Consider the following 17,099-nt stretch of genomic DNA (forward strand, 5'->3'; position numbering starts at 1 on the left):
ATCTGCTCATGTAGAACGTTCTTTTTCAGCGTATAAATTGATTCTGACTGACAAGCGCCACAGTTTTTCACTAGAAAACCTAGAACAGATTTTGGTTATTTATTGTGAAGCCAGCTACGACCAGAATATGTGAAACTACGAATGTATTAATTAAACCATTGCCACATCTTTTTTACGGAGATCTTTATCTTGCAGGAACTCAAAAATATTTGGAGTTACGTTCAACATTAATGTTGTAGATTGCTGTGCTCTGTAACTGTGTAAATATTCATTCTCCTTGTTTTAATGACTAACAAGATGTTCGTACTGTCAACACTGTGTATTTTAATTTATTTTTATTTTCTCTGCATCATTTTTATTAGAGCCTATTTTAGGTTTTAGATAGCCTAAATGAACTACTGAAGGAGCCTATTTTACGTGCCTAAAACACACATTTTTACGACCTAAAAATCCGTGGTCTAGTTATAAGTAAGAATGTAATGCATAACAAAATAAACATTAAACTAGAATTGAAATCATTATATTTGTTTGACAGCTGCTTCTACTCCATGTAATTTTTTAAATGTGTATATTGTGTGTTTCGCCGCTGTTCAATGTAAATCCCTAAGTGTAAAAAAGAAGTACTGGTAGCAAACAGTAGTGCAAAAGACTATCTTAAAAATTGTCAGTATGTTAAATTTTTCGGTGTCAATAAGCATTATAAGTTTAAACTATCTCGTTCAACATCTTCTGTGAATAACTCGATGGAATGCTGACCCATAATGTCGAAAACCATTGATATCTTGACAGGTAACCCTCCCTTTCATTTTAAGGTGTTTTCCAGTTCATGCCATGAAAATGAAAAGGGTTTTCCTAAGGGAACTTAAAAACTGCCAGTACCATCACCCATTTTCCAGCAGGTATTCACGGAATGCTTCTGATTCACCCATGTTTCATCAGAGTAATACACTGTAAAACTACCTCCTCCTGTTGTATCATGCATTTTTATAACATGTGCTTTGTACTGCTTCTATATCACTTCTTTCAACTAAAGACTCTCTTCTAACATGTTTAAAACCAATGTATTTTGATATTATTTACATTAAAGCCAATTTGTTCAGGCATAATTGCAACAAGTTTTTGTGATGTTAGGTATTCCTTTTTTATATACATTTCAAACACGGAGCAGTTCAAAACATTGTCATCACAACCATCTATTTGTGTTACAGGTTTCTTACGATTTCAGAGATTTTCAGGCAACACGAAAAGAAAAATTTGCCAGAGGTTTCTACGGCTTCGACACTTTTCTTTACTATTCTCTGTACAGTTCTGTTGTCGATGCGTGCTTCTACAGTTCGTTCTTGAGTGTTCAAAATGTCAAAAATAGAAGTATCACTTTCAGACTCACTTTTGAAGAAGTTACAAATGAGGGACATAAAACCTCCTCGACTGCTTGTGAAACATCAACATGATTACTCTGCAATCCACAATTAGTGCCTGACAGAGCATTCATAGAAGCTATTTCTCCAGCGTTTTTTCTCAAACAGCGTGCAGGAAACATGAATGCTTTTTTCTTTCCTTGCGAGCTCTAATTTCTCTTATTTTATAATGAAGAACATTCCTTCCTATGTAGGTGGGTGCCACCAAAGTATTTTCACACTCTGAAGAGAATGCTGGTGACTGAAATTTCATGATAAACCCCTGTCACAACGAAAAACGTATCATATCCATGGCAGTCTCTTCGCTATTTTGCAAAAATACAAAACGAGCTGCCCTTCTTTGATTAATTATGTCTGCTGTGGATCCCACACCAGACAGCAATACTTCAGAAGACGGTGGAAAAGCGTAGTGTAAATAGTCTCTTTAGTACACTTTTCCAAGTGTTCTACCAGTAAATCACAGTCTTTGGCTTGATTTCCACCACAACATTATCCATGTGATAGTTGCATTTTAAGTTATTCGTAATTATAATCCCTAAGTATTTAGTTGAATTTACAGCCTTTAGAATCTTGTGTTTTATCCTGTGGCATGCTACTTTCCTTGACGTTGACCTCCACCTGTCCAATGGCCAGCTTCACACGTCCGTCCACATCAAACCCACCAACAAGCAACAGTACCTCCATTATGACAGCTGCCACCCATTCCACATCAAACGGTCCCTTCCCTACAGCCTAGGTCTTCATGGCAAACGAATCTGCTCCAGTCCGGAATCCCTGAACCATTACACCAACAACCTGAAAACAGCTTTCGCATCCTGCAACTACCCTCCCGACCTGGTACAGAAGCAAATAACCAGAGCCACTTCCTCATCTCCTCAAACCCAGAACCTCCCACAGAAGAACCCCAAAACTGCCCCACTTGTGACAGGATACTTTCCGGGACTGGATCAGACTCTGAATGTGGCTCTCCAGCAGGGATACAACTTCCTCAAATCCTGTCCTGAAATTAGATCCATCCTTCATGAAATCCTCCCCACTCCACCAAGAGTGTCTTTCCGCCGTCCTCCTAACCTTCGTAACCTCTTAGTTCATCCCTATGAAATCCCCAATCCACCTTCCCTACCCTCTGGCTCCTACCCTTGTAACCGCCCCCGGTGTAAAACCTGTCCCATGCCCCCTCCGTTCACCACCTACTCCAGTCCTGTAACCCGGAAGGTGTACACGATCAAAGGCAGAGCCACGTGTGGAAGCACCCACATGATTTACCAACTGACCTGCCTACACTGTGAAGCTTTCTATGTGGGAATGACCAGCAACAAACTGTCCATTTGCATGAATGGACACAGGCAGACAGTGTTTGTTGGTAATGAGGATAACCCTGTGGCTAACCATGCCTTGGTGCACAGCCAGCACATCTTGGCACAGTGTTACACCGTCCGGGTTATCTGGATACTTCCCACTAACACCAGCCTGTCAGAACTCCGGAGATGGGAACTTGCCCTTCAGCATATCCTCTCTTCTCGTTATCCGCCAGGCCTCAATCTCCGCTAATTTCTAATTTCAATTTGCCGCCGCTCATACCTCACCTGTCTTTCAACAACATCTTTGCCTCAGTACTTCTGCCTCGACTGACATCTCTGTCCAAACTCTCTGCCTTTACAAATGTCTGCTTGTGTCTGTGTATGTGCGGATGGATATGTGTGTGTGTGTGTGTGTGTGTGTGTGTGTGTGTGTGAGTGTATGTGAGTGTATACCTGTCCTTTTTTCCCCCTAAGGTAAGACTCTCCGCTCCCGGGATTGGAATGACTCCTTACCCTCTCCCTTAAAACCCACATCCTTTTGTCTTTCCCTCTCCTTCCCTCTTTCCTGACGAAGCAACCGTTGGTTGCGAAAGCTTGAATTTTGTGTGTATGTTTGTGTTTGTTTGTGTGTCTATCGACCTGCCAGCACTTTCGTTTGGTAAGTCACATCATCTTTGTTTTTAGATATATTTTTCCCACGTGGAATGTTTCCCTCTATTAAATCCTGTAATATATCATATGTGGTGTTACCCAGTGAGCTATCTTTCAGATTTCTTCCATTCTCCATGTTCCTGTTCCATGCTATTATACTATTAATTTTTGAATCATATCTTCCCGTAGTATAGTACTCTTTCAAGGCATTAGTTAATTTTTAGGCATTTTATCCCTGTTCATTATTTGTTTTTTAGTTGACTTCTTTTAGGCCTGGCACATTCAGCAGTCATGTTTGTACATTTTTTACAAACATATTGTCTACTCAATTTTATTATGACAACCCACTGATGTTGTTTGGCTCTTGATGTGGATAACTTCCCAGATGCTGGGCTCTGTAATTGCCCATCTACATTATGAAAATATAGCCATTTTGAGGACTTGTCATTGTTTCTGTAGAATACCAACACTGTCTATTGAAACTTCCTGGCAGATTAAAACTGTGTGCCAGACCAAGACTCGAATTCGGGACCTTTGCCTTTTGCGGGCCTGCGCTCTACCGACTGAGCTACTCAAGCACGACTCACACCCCATCCTCACAGCTTTAATTCCACAAGTACCTTGTCTCCTACCTTCCAAACTTCACAGAAGCTCTCCTGCAAGCACTTGTCCACAAAAGGGAAAGGTCCAGAGTTCGAGTCTCAGTCCGGCACACAGTTTTAATCTGCCAGGAAGATTCATATCAGCACACACTCCACTGTAGAGTGAAAATTTCATTCTAACACTGTCTATTGTTCTATATTTCGAACATTTCCTGTATTTCACACAGTGATTAGTATTCTTGACAGATAAACCTGAAGATGCGTCTATATTGAGGTGAAACCAGTAGTTGCAAATAAAGAATCTTCATACAGCTATGCAGCTTTTGAAAACACTTCGTCATTCTTAACTTTTCTAAATTTTGTAATTTTTATGTTAGTTAGAATGTGTTGTTTTTTATTATTCTTTTATACAGAGGCTGCATTGTTAGTTCTCCCTCTTCTGATGCACTTTTCTCAGTTATGGTAGATGCATCATCAACTGCAGTGGGAGCCTTGTTACAACAATGTGAGCAAACAATTGACAGCCTTTAGTTTTTGTCAGCAAGAAATTATCATTTGCACAAGCAAATTGGTCAAAATATGACTGTGAATTTCATGTGGCATATGCCTCAATAAAAATTTCAGGCACATGTTTGAAGGTAGACATTCTACACTTCACACGGTTCATAAGCCACTTGTGTTTGTTTTCTATCAGAAGCAAGATAAGTCATTACTTGCACCAGTTAGACATCTGATACTTCCACTGTTGGTCATTCATCATATTTATGGTGAACTTAACGGGCCAGTAGATACACTATCTCGCACTGATGCCGCCACAAAGGAATTTGGTTTCATAGTGCTTACCAGCACCCAGGAAAGAGACAGTGAGCTGAAAGCACGCCTTGAAGCACCATCAGGCTTACAGTTCCAGCACATATGAATACTGAGCTTCAACATAGCACTATACTGGGATATGTCAAGATCATAAGCATGACCGTTTGTTACTGTTGATTTTTGCAAACAAGAAATTTCGTCTTTACATAGCCCCACTCATCAAGGAATGAGCTACTGTGTGACTGGTGAAGAAGGAATTTATTCAAACACTGATAAGGATTGTAAGGTGTTTTTCACTGTTGTAAGGGTTGTCAGTGCAAAAAACTAACTTCGCACTTCTTGTGCAATGGCCTCATTGGCAGTTAAAGGCTTCACCCAAATGCCACACCCCAGAACTTTTTACTACCAGCTTATCTAATGTTCTATCAGACCCCAACACAGCCTTCCAAGAAGATCTCAGTGTAAAAAAACAGAATTAGCATACGGGCAGGCACTTCAGATGCTGGGATAGTTCTTTCCTGACTCATCAAATAGCATTTGTTAGGTGGTCACTTCCATGTCTGCATCAGTGCATCAGAGCCCACTGTTTCGTTTGTGAGCGGAAGTGACTTATTTTTATTTTCTTTTACTTTTTATTTTAAATTCTCAAATTTCATATGTGTTTGTGTGTTTACCAGTTCTATAATCAGAAACTTTTTCCTAATGTCTATAGGTCTCTTCTAGATTCTTCATTCATGATTCTTAAACCAAATGTTTTAAGTTCTTCAGTTTCTTGCTTGTTTGTTTGTTTACCAACCATCTGATCTATCTGAAACTTTCCAGGGTGTCTAGGTCTCTTCCAAATATACATCCTCCTTTCATGATTCCTAAAACAGGTATTAGCAGTGATTAAATTATTCCCTGTGGAAAATCCTGTCAGTCAGCTTCCTTTCTCTCCCTCCGTCTCCCACTCCCTCTCCCCCTTCTTTTGCCCAGTCCATGTTCACTTGCTGTTTTCTCTTCTTCACATTTTCCAATATTGAACTTCAGTGCCCCTTCACAGTTGAATTTTCATGTCCCCTAACTACCGGAATAATATCTTTCATTTCATCATACAGTGTTTTCATCATCCATTGAGGTATTAGTACTGTAGCAGGTGTTGACCTTGTATGTATCTTGACTAAACTAATGTGTTCGGTACCTGCAGTTCGTTACTGTTATTCCTGTTTTCTGAATTACTAGATCTTCTCCAGCATTACCTCAGTTTGATATTTTGTTGATAACTCTGTATTCACCTGACCAAAAGTCGTGTTATTCCTGCCACAGCACTTCATTAATTTCTACTATATCTAACTCCAGCCTAACTACCTTATTGTCTTTTTGGATTATCTAACCTACCTACCCAGTCATGGAATCCACCATTCCACACTCCAACCCAGAGAACGCCAATTTTGTTTCTTTCCTTATGACATATTCCTTAGTAATCCTTGAACAGATCTCCAAATATGGTAATATTTTTCTTTCACACATTTTACAAATGATAATGTGATCATCATTAATTAACCCGTACCGTAGAACTACGTTTCCTCGGGAAATAAAATGGATGTAGTTTCCTCTTGTTTTCAGCAATTTACAATACCAACATAGAAAGGCCATGGTGGGTAGTGTTACAAGTCTAGGGCAGTTAATTATCCCATTGCAACTGTCATATTTTAGTTTGGCATTTCCACAGATACACCATCCATTCCGTTGCATGAATGAAATTGTTATAAGGTCCATGATCATGGAAGAGGGGAGGTTGTCAGTTCACCAGTTTATATGTAATTATATTATACAAAAATTTCATGTGTAGAGGATTACATGTGAATGTGTTCCAAAGGTAAAACCACCACTGGTAAGTCTCTGACAAATGCATAGCCATGTTTGGTTTAAAGCCATTTAAGCATTTTATAATACCTTCTAAATCGATCTAGTTCTGAAAAATGTAGAGCTAGTGGAGATCTTAGCTGAGTTTGAGAAATTTTATCTTTGCATTCCGAGTAATTTATTCATCCAAAAAAACATTTCAACAATGGAAAGTTCATGTTGGAATAGCAACAGTGATATAAAAAGGATAGTTTGCTACTCATTGTAAAGGTGACATACTGAGTTGCAAACAGGCACAACAACAAAAACACACAGAAAAAGTAATACATACCACATCTAATCACCCCCACAACTGGGAGGTTGCAGCACTACAACACGTGTAATATGGAAGAAATGGGATTTGGCTCAGCTAGAACCATACGAATAGCTAGGAACAACAGGTATGATACACATGCAGTACACAGACTCAGTCAAAACACAAATATGAAACAAACTGAACATACCCAGAGTGCAGGTAGACTATGATGCACTATGCCAGAGACACATAAATTAACACATAGAGTGGCAAATCAAAACACAAATATGAAACAAACAGAACATATCCACAATCCAGGAAAACTCAGAAGCTTCAAACCCACAAATAAACACAACACACATACACAATGATAACATCACAAAGAAAAGAAGCAGGTGGTACACTATGACTTACACACCTAAATTAACACACAGAATGGCAAATATGCTAAAGAAACAGCACTGCCAAATAGAATTTAAAATTGTGCAAACCCTAAAAACACTTAAGCTAACCAACAATCAAAAGACACAAATTTCAGGGATGAAGAATATAGAAACTTGAATTTTAAAATTACTCGTCCGTTATACACAGAAATTGTACGCAGGAATTTTAAAACATAGTAAAAGAACACTCTATGTGTTAGAAGTCTGAATCAAACCATTTCACATTTTTCAGGACACACAAAACACCACAACAGGCATCCTCCAAACATGGAACAAAATATGAAAATAATCAAGATAAACAACCACCATAAATGCCCTATACAAATGCAGGATAGCTGCAAGGGTTGCCCAGAAAGTAATGCACCACAATTTTTTCTTCGACAATTGCTTATTGAACATAATCAGAATTACACACATAAAAGAATTGAGTTTTATATACACACCCTATTATTTTTCCATGTAATCTCTACCCCGTTCTGTTATCTTCCTCCAGCGCAAAACAAGGATGTGTATGCCCTGTCGGTACCAAACCTTGTCCTAGTGGTGGAGCCAGTGCTTTACTGTGTGAATCACCTCCTCATCATCCTCAAAATGTCTTCCACAAATGGCATCCTTTAATGGCCCAAGCAAGTGGAAGTCCGAGGGGGCTAGGTCAGGTGTGACAGCCACAGATGGTCTCTCCGACTGCTGCAAATCCTGGAGCTCCACCAAAACATCTTCAAATGACCTCACCCTCTGTGCCCAGCAGCTAACTGCACTTCTGTCGACAGCAGATGCTCCATAAAATTTGCACAAGCGTTTCTTTCTCTGCAGTGAGAAATTCAATGACACTATGTTGCTTGTAATGTACATCACCTACAGATGCCATTTTGAAACTGTCCTGCAGCTACGCTATCTATCAGAAGTGACGGAAACTTTGTGTACACACACACACACACACACACACACACACACACACACACACAGGGTTAAAAATTGACCTGTGGGGATTTTGTTGCACAGCCATCTGGCAGTGGCATTGGCAGGGAGCAATTTCCCCTCCACTGTGAGGTCGTTGTTTGTGCAAGTAGCACACATTAATAAGGCAGTGCAATGCAGTGTATTGAATGAAAGTGTTTCAAGTGAAATGGAAGAATACAAGTATTTTATTAATCAAAGAATATTGATAAGTGATTCATACTTGTGTGAGAATCAGTGCCTGCAGTAAGGAGATCTTGGTTTGTGCAGGTAGCATGTGTTTGATATGCAATGTAATACAGAATGATGAGTGGAAGTGTTTCAAGTGAAATAGCGAAATACAAGTGAACTATTCACCAAAGAGTATTCATGTATAATTCATACATGTGTAAGAATTAGTGTGTGCAGTAAGGACATTATTTCAAGAGGAATTTGCTGATATTTAGGTTCATAATCAGAGTATGATTCATCAATTGATCAATATATTTCTTGAAACAGGAAGTTAACTTGACCGCCAGGAACATAGAAAACCACATCCAGTACTCGTGAAGAAATTCTGGAAAACAGTGGTATGCTCTGTAAAGGTGTCCTCACATCTTTCTCAGCAAATAGGAATTTCCCATAGCTCTGTTCAAATGGCTGCAAAGTTACTGAAATTACTGCCCTACAAAATAACTGAAACTGCGTGACCAGGCAAAAAGGTTGTGGTTTTGTGAATGGATTGTAAATAGGGTGCATTACAAAGAAAGTGCCCCTCACTTAACTTTATTTTCATGTGAATCATCATTCCATCAAAGTGGATACAATGTTCAGAAAATAACTATTGTTATTAGTTCTGAAAAACCTAATGTAATATAAAAGGCATCCCTGCATGGTTAAAAAAAAATAGCGTGGTTTGTTAATAGCAGTGAGAGAATAATAGGCCTCCTTTTTTTTCTCCCAGGAAACAATTAACAATGAGAGATATGTGGCAACCATTTTGCAGCTTTTTTTGGCCAGTTAACTGAGAGATAACATTCTCTCACAACCCTTCACCAGGACTCTGTGATAGCACATATGGCCAACTTCTCATTACAGGAAATTCGTGACGTGTTTCAGGTTAGAGTTATTGCCAACAACAGATGGCCTCCTTGTTCCCACGATTTAACACTCGGTAATTTTTATGTCTGGAGGGGCATTGAAAGAGAAAAATGTACAAATCAAAATCGCATATTTTAGGTGGACTTATAACTTAAATTTGTGAAGAAATTTCTGCTATTTACCAGAGGGGACTGCAGAGCATAATGAGCAATTCCTAAGCAGTGTCAGAAATGCTTGAGCAATGAAGGGAGACCATTCCAGCATCTATTTCCTTAGTATACTTGAGTTATTTACTTTTCTTTTTAACAGTTTGTGTTATGTATGTTAGAAATAACTGATGTGACAAACCGTACTATATTTGCTGTGGACCTCCTGTCACCAGCACAGTACTCACAGGCCCACCCACTGTATTTTCCAGACATTGCTCCCTCTGACTATCACATGTTGAGATGAGTGGCACATGGCCTGGCTGACCAACACTTCTGATCTCATGAAGAAGTCACAAATTGTATCGATTCATGGATCGCTTCAAAAGATGAACAATTTTCTCGACGCAGGACTCATACATTGCCTGAAAGATGGGAGAAGTAGTGGCCAGCAATGGAAAATACTTTGAATGATACATGTGTAACCAATTTGTTTCATTAAATGGCAGAAGCAAATTGTACACATTGTTTTTGATTTATACCTTTCCTTTCAACTAAATTTGTCAGATTTATACCTTTGAAATTGGGTTATTATTCATCAAAGTCTTTTTATTATGGCTGGGGTGAAATATTAGGTGTTCAAGGTGTATATAGCTTGTTTCTTCTTCTTCATTGCATTGGATTCTGGATAATGCTTGTTTGTTTATTTAATTAGTTATATTCAAGGTTGATGTTACTCAAATTTTTAAGTTTTATCTTTCAACTTTTATTTTTTGAATATTTATTTTAGAAGTGTTCTTTTTAGTGGTGGATGTTCTCCCATGGACTTAACAATGAGCTGCCATTGGCCACAATTATTGTAACAGAATATGTTTGTGCATAATGATTGATTTTGGTTGTTTTAAATTTCTAGATACATTATTAATGATGGATAAAAATATTTAAAACCTTTTATCAGTTATGGATGTGGAACACTGACTGTAATGAATAAGGGTTTTCACGAATTATTGCAACCAGTTGCCATTTGTTTTATTATTCATTTTTTATTTTCCATTACTGGTTTCAAATTGCCTAGCAATTCATCATCAGATGGTACATATTCCTTGCATGTTTGCAGAATTTTGGTGGTTGTGTAGCTGTGGCAGAATGTATAAACAAAACGTGAGCACTGGATGTGGCAAAAATTATTCACATTGTGAGATCGATTTAGTTGCATTACTTACAATTAGTAGTATCTGTTGGTTTGTTGTTGGTGCACACAATGTTTTGGAAAACATGTTATACCACTCCATAATTTTAGCCACAGGTAACAACTTAGCAACTTCCATATGCTTTGCAAAACGTAAGTAAACAAAGTAGCATGATTAAAGTTACATTCTAAGACTTTGTTCTGGAGCAGAGAATTTCTTTGTTCAGCTTGCGTTGCAGACTAGCTACAGTAAGTATATTCATTATTGGAAAAAATAACATGTATTCACATTACAGACTTTGACATGTACTATTTACATAATGTATTAAACAATGAGTTTGATATTTCAACTACAATTTTAGTGCTTAAATTATTTTTTACTTTTGTCTTGATGTTTAATACACATTCATCATTACTTATGAGATAAACATTAGAGCTCTCTCTCTCTCTCTCTCTCTCTCTCTCTCTGTGTGTGTGTGTGTGTGTGTGTGTGTGTGTGAAGGGTTTTGTATGCTAGGTCAGTTTGTTCATTTAAGACGGCGTCGTTTGATTTGTTGTTATGGGTAAAAATCTGTAATTGTTCCACGAGCTTCACCTTTATTCAAAAATGGTTCAAATGGCTCTGAGCACTATGGGATTTAACATCTGTGCTCATCAGTCCCCTAGAACTTAGAACTACTTAAACCTAACTAACCTAAGGACATCACACACATCCATGCCCAAGGCAGGATTCGAACCTGCGACCGTAGCAGTCGCACGGTTCCGGACTGCGCGCCTAGAACCGCTAGACCACTGCGGCCGGCTCACCTTTATTCCTTTGTCTACAGTATGGAATATGTAGGTTTGTTTTGATGACTGTAATTGAATGACAACTTTATGAGGTGGGCCGCTAACTAAAATTTCATCCTGATTGCCCCATGTAGCAGCAGGAGCAGCTGTCACGGGGAAATTTACATATACCATATTTGTGAAATGGTGGTTTAGCTCTTCTACTGTTATGAACTATTTGGTTTTGTACTTAGTTGTTTGTGTTGAAACTTACTTTTGACTTTGTGTTTTGCAGATTAATATGAAATATTACTGAAGAAAGACATGGAGATATATTTAGTTTCTTTTGCAATTGAAAACTGTTTTGTTGATGCTACACACATCAAAAAAAGTTTTGCATCACCCCAGTTGCCTGAAGTCTTGAAGATAGACATTGACTGTGGATATTGATATCACAGACACAGTCCCTTTAACTGTTCAGAGATGTCATTAAACCCACCCAAAGATGTAAACAACCATGCATGAGCAGTGCCTATTAGACGGAGGGGTCCAACAGCCGATCAGTTCGTCATTCCACCGGGAAAGAGATACACGGCCCATGTTTTCTGTAGTTCAACCATGCCTAGACTGTCAATACTGTGATTCGATTGCATCTGTATTGTTACTTTGTGCCAGGAAGGGCTCTCAACAAGGGAAGTGTCCAGGCATCTCGGAATGAACCAAAGCGATGTTGTTTGGACATGGAGGAGATACAGAGAGACAGGAACTGTTGATGACATGCCTTGCTCAGGCTGCCCAAGGGCTGCTACTGCAGTGGACAACTTCTACCTACGGATTATGGCTTGGAGGAACCCTGACAGCAATGCCACCATATTGAATGATTCTTTTCATGCAGCCATAGGACGTCTTGTTACGACTCAAACTGTGCGCAATAGACTGCATGAAGTGCAACTTCACTCCTGACGTCCATGGTAAAGTCCATCTCTGCAACCATGACACCATGCAGTGCTTTACAGATGGGCCCAACAACATGCCGCATGGACCACTCAAGATTGGCATCACTTTCTCTTCACCGATGAGTGTCGCATATGTCTTCAACCAGACAAGTGCCGGAGACGTGTTTGGAAGCAATCCGGTCAGGCTGAACGCCTTAGACGCACTGTCCAGCAAGTACAGCTAGGTGGAGGTTTTCTGATGTTTTGAGGTGGCATTATGTGGGTCCACCGTACACTACTAGTGGTCATGGAAGGCGCTGTAATGGCTGTACGCTACATAAATGCCACCCTCCTACCAATAGTGCAACCATATTGGTGAGGGATTCATCTTCATGGAAGACAATTCAATCCCCCCATCGTGCACATCTTGTGAATGACCTTGTTCAGGATAACGACATTGCTCGACTAGAGTGGCCAGCATTTTCTCCAGACATAACCCTATCGAGCATGCCTTGGATAGATTGAAAAGGGCTGTTATGGATGATCCACCAACCACTCTAAGGGATCTACGATGAATCACCGTTGAGGAGTGGGATAATCTGGACCAAAAGTCCCTTGATGAACTTGTGGATTGTATGCCACGATAAATACAGGCATGCATCAATGCTACTGAGTATTAGCGGTACTGGTGTGTACAGCAATGTGGACCACCACCTCTGAAGGTCTCGCTGTATGGTGGTACAACATGCAGTGTGTGGTTTTCATGAGCAATAAAAGGGGCAGAAATGATTTTGTATCTCTGTTCCAATTTCTGTACAGAACCAAGGTGGTGCAAAGTGTTTTTTGATTTGTGTATTTTGGTGTTTTTTTTATTTTTTCATGTAATACGTCAGCTATGGACAGGTCATAAGCATTGTTGTGGTTTATTGTTTTGAAAATATTTAGTTCTTTGGTTTTTACCTCAGGTTCAGTGTGGAATTTGTTTACATGGTTGAGTGCTTATCTAAAAAATACTAATTTGTGTTGATTGGTGTGGCTTAATGAGTTATTTATAATGACATTGATGTAGTGGACTTCCTGTAAATTTGGAATTTGTGTTTACTTTCATGATGTCATCAACATAACAAAATGTTTATAATAAATGATTTTGTCATTTTCTGTTGTACTTGCTTTAAAAAAAATTGTTTCTAGATCATTAATATAGATGTCAGCTAGTAGGCCAACTAAGCTACTACCCATTGCTGAATATAGACTTTGTTACTAAAGAAAAAGTAATTGTAAGATAGCACCAACTCAAGCATATCCATTAGTTCGTAGATTCCTGCATTGCCTATTCAGGGTGTTTCAGTTATTGGTATGTTGGTGTAGAGGTTAACTCTGTGAGGAATGTAAACTTTCCTGTGCTGGATACAGTGATATCTTTGGTGCTGTCAATCAATTTGTAACTTTTTTATAGAGTACTTGGTTGTAAATGCATTGTATTTAGTTTTTTGTATCCAGGACTGTTTATTGATTTGACTAATGAATTTATTGGATGGCCGTGTTTGTGAATTTTGGATCATAATTAGTGGCATAAACACATACAGTTGAAAGTGTACAGTACTAGAAGCAAAAAATCTTAGTAAACATAGGGTAAAAATGCATACCTTAAGAGCTACAAACAATTTTTCATCTTCAATACTGTGAAACAAATCTCTTCTACTGCAAGCTCTTTACTTTCCATATTTTGGGTAGTGGCAGTATGGACCAAAACAAGAAAAAATGTCCAGTAAACATGTGCTCTAAAATGCATGCCTTAAAAGTTATGAGCATTTGTTCATTTGAAGAGTTATGTTTCAAAGTAGAGAAGATGAAAAAGTGCTCATAGCTCTTAATGTATGCATTTTAGACTGCTTTTTTACTGGACATTTTTTCTTGTTTTAGTCTATACTGCCACTTCCCAAAATAATGGAAAGCAAAGAGCTCGCAATAGAAGAGATTTGTTTCACAGTATCGAAGATGAAAAATTGCTCATAGCTCTTAAGGTATGCATTTTAGATCCTATGTTTACCAAGACTTTTTTGCTTCTAGTATCATGTACTTTCAACTGTATGCCTTTATGCCATTAATTATGATATACCCTGTATATTCTCATTCATTCATTATTACTGCTGTATTGCTTTTTTCTGCCTAACAACAAGAGCATTATTGTTAGTTAGTTTTTTATTAATTTGTTTCAGTGTTGTAGCTTCCTTATGGGTGTTCCTGTGGAGTTCTGTTTTAGGTTTTCTTCACTATTTTGATTCATGCACTACAGCATTTTGTTCTTTTGACTTAATTGTGCTGACAGGCAGGCTAGTTGAGTTTAGCAATCAGATATCTAGCAGTCTTTTTATCAAGTGCGCGCACACACACACACACACACACACACACACACACACACACACACACACACACACAGAGAGAGAGAGAGAGAGAGAGAAACTCTAATGTTCATTTCGTAAGTATGATGAATGTTATTGGGCATCAAGTTAAATCTCAAATGTAATTTAAGCACTAAAATTATAGATTAAATATTGTCCAAACTCATTATTTAATAGATTTTGTAAATACCACATGTCAAGTTTGTATTGTAAATTTATGGTGTTTTTGCAATAATGAATATAATATAAATAGATATGTACTTACTGTCACCAGTCTCCAACTCAAGCTGTGAACAGAGAAACTTCTCCGGCACAGAGACTTAAGAGCATAACTTTTAATCATGCTCCTTGGTTTATTTGTGTTTTTTTGAGCATGTGGAAGTTGTTATCTGTGGCTAAATTTGTGAAGTGATGTACAATTAACATAACTGGAAAACATACATTATGTTTTCCAAAACAGTATGTGCACGAAAAACAAAACAACAGGTACTACTAACTGTAAGTTATGCAACTAAATCGATCTCATAATGTGAATAATTCTTTCCACATTCAGTGCTCACATGGTTTGTGGATACATTTTGCCACAGCTACACAACCCCCACAATGCTGCAAACATGCAAGGAATATGTACCCCATCTGATGATGAATTGCTAGGCAATTTGAAATTGGTAATGGCAAATAAAAATTTAATAATAAAACAAAAGGTGAGTAGTTGCAGTAATTTGTGGAAACCCTTAATCATAAATTTTGTTGTTTCTTTGATCCACTATATCATAGCATTTCAGTTATAATAGCTTAAATGAAAATTTTTTCTGTGTGAAACATTTTTAAGATTATTAATTTTGAGTGATTAAATAATAATGGTTCTTAATACAATTTTGTAGGGGGTGATACCAGATCACAAAATAGAAGAGAAAGTTATGTGGGATGGAAACGCAATGAAAGGTCTTTCTATCAGCCACCAAACAGAAATGACGAGCATGGCACACGTAATTTCCAAAATGACAGAGCCAATAGACATGACAACACTTATAGAGAGAGGGGAAGAGGAGTGGATAATAGAGGTGATCGTGGTCAAAACTATAACCAGAATGTGAATGAGAGGGGAAGAGGAATGGATAATAGAGGTGATCGTGGTCAAAACTATAACCAGAATGTGAATGAGAGGGGAAGAGGAATGGATAATAGAGGTGATCGTGGTCAAAACTATAACCAGAATGTGAATAATTGCAACATTCGTGACCACAGAATGAGAACTACAGGTGAACCACAAGTTGTCACAGAGACTTCTGGTGATCTTTTTACTGCGCCAGCAGACTACTCCCTTGCACACTGTGTTGCAGAGGATATGCGCATGGGGAGTGGAATAGCTGTCACATTTAGGTATGTATGCTTCTAACCACATTTTTTTCCCACTTCATATATTAGCCTTTAAGGATTTTGTCTTTACAAAGTATTGGGTTATATTTTAGAACATATGACATCTCCTGTCTTCTAATTTGTAAGCTAATGCAAATTTGCAAAGTCAGTGTTGTTCATCCTCTTGTATGTGTTCTTGCATAATCTACTCTTGAATAACCACTTAATCTTCTTATAAATTTCATTTATGAACAAGATTATTACCTCTTTTGCATAGATATCAATCATTCAGTGCAATCACGAACTTCAGAAAGATCCATATTTTATTTTTTAATCTGTTCTAATTTTTTTTTTTAATTTTTGAATGCATAAAATATGAGAAAGCCAGCCACACACCTACGGAGGATCAATGTGTGGAGCTGTGAACATGTAACAGAAAACAGCATTCGAGTTACTGATGGCGCCTCATAAACTTCCTAATAGCCAGTTTTACATTTTGATTATACGTGCTGCCTTGGTCATTTTGACATTTGAAATACCTGTCTCAACATCGTGTCGATATACAAATGATTCAAGTATAGAAGTGCACGTTTAGCAAAACTTAATGTGGTACTAACTGTTTTTTGTTTATCAGGCATGCCACGTCTTTTGCCTGTTTCCATTGAGTTAATGTTTCACCTACCATGGTAATAATACCCAAGAGTTACATTGAAATTTCTAGATCATGCTGCTTAAATTTTTCAAAAAACTAATAACTTCTAAATCTCTTTTGTATTTTATACTTCATTTAATTTCAGAATTGTTGAGGTAAGAATATTACCTTTATTTCTCCAGGAAAAATATTTTGCAGGTGTTCATTCAGTTGTTCAGTTATGTTACTGGTAGAAGTCTTATT

At 38.0% G+C, this 17,099-nt stretch overlaps 1 protein-coding gene across 3 annotated transcripts in view; it reads left to right on the forward strand.

Moving 5' to 3' along the window:
* Window positions 1–17,099, forward strand: part of LOC124544985 (putative uncharacterized protein DDB_G0282133) — a 106,979-nt gene that overhangs the window by 47,736 nt on the left and 42,144 nt on the right. For 2 of the 3 annotated variants that reach the window (XM_047123741.1, XM_047123743.1), the window contains exon 4: window positions 15,730–16,228. In XM_047123741.1, the coding sequence (XP_046979697.1) occupies window positions 15,730–16,228 (499 nt within the window). The remainder of the gene's footprint in view (window positions 1–15,729; window positions 16,229–17,099) is intronic. The other variant, XM_047123742.1, reaches the window with a different exon arrangement.

This window comes from Schistocerca americana, chromosome 8, assembly GCF_021461395.2.
Source record: "Schistocerca americana isolate TAMUIC-IGC-003095 chromosome 8, iqSchAmer2.1, whole genome shotgun sequence".
Classification (NCBI taxonomy): domain Eukaryota; kingdom Metazoa; phylum Arthropoda; class Insecta; order Orthoptera; family Acrididae; genus Schistocerca; species Schistocerca americana.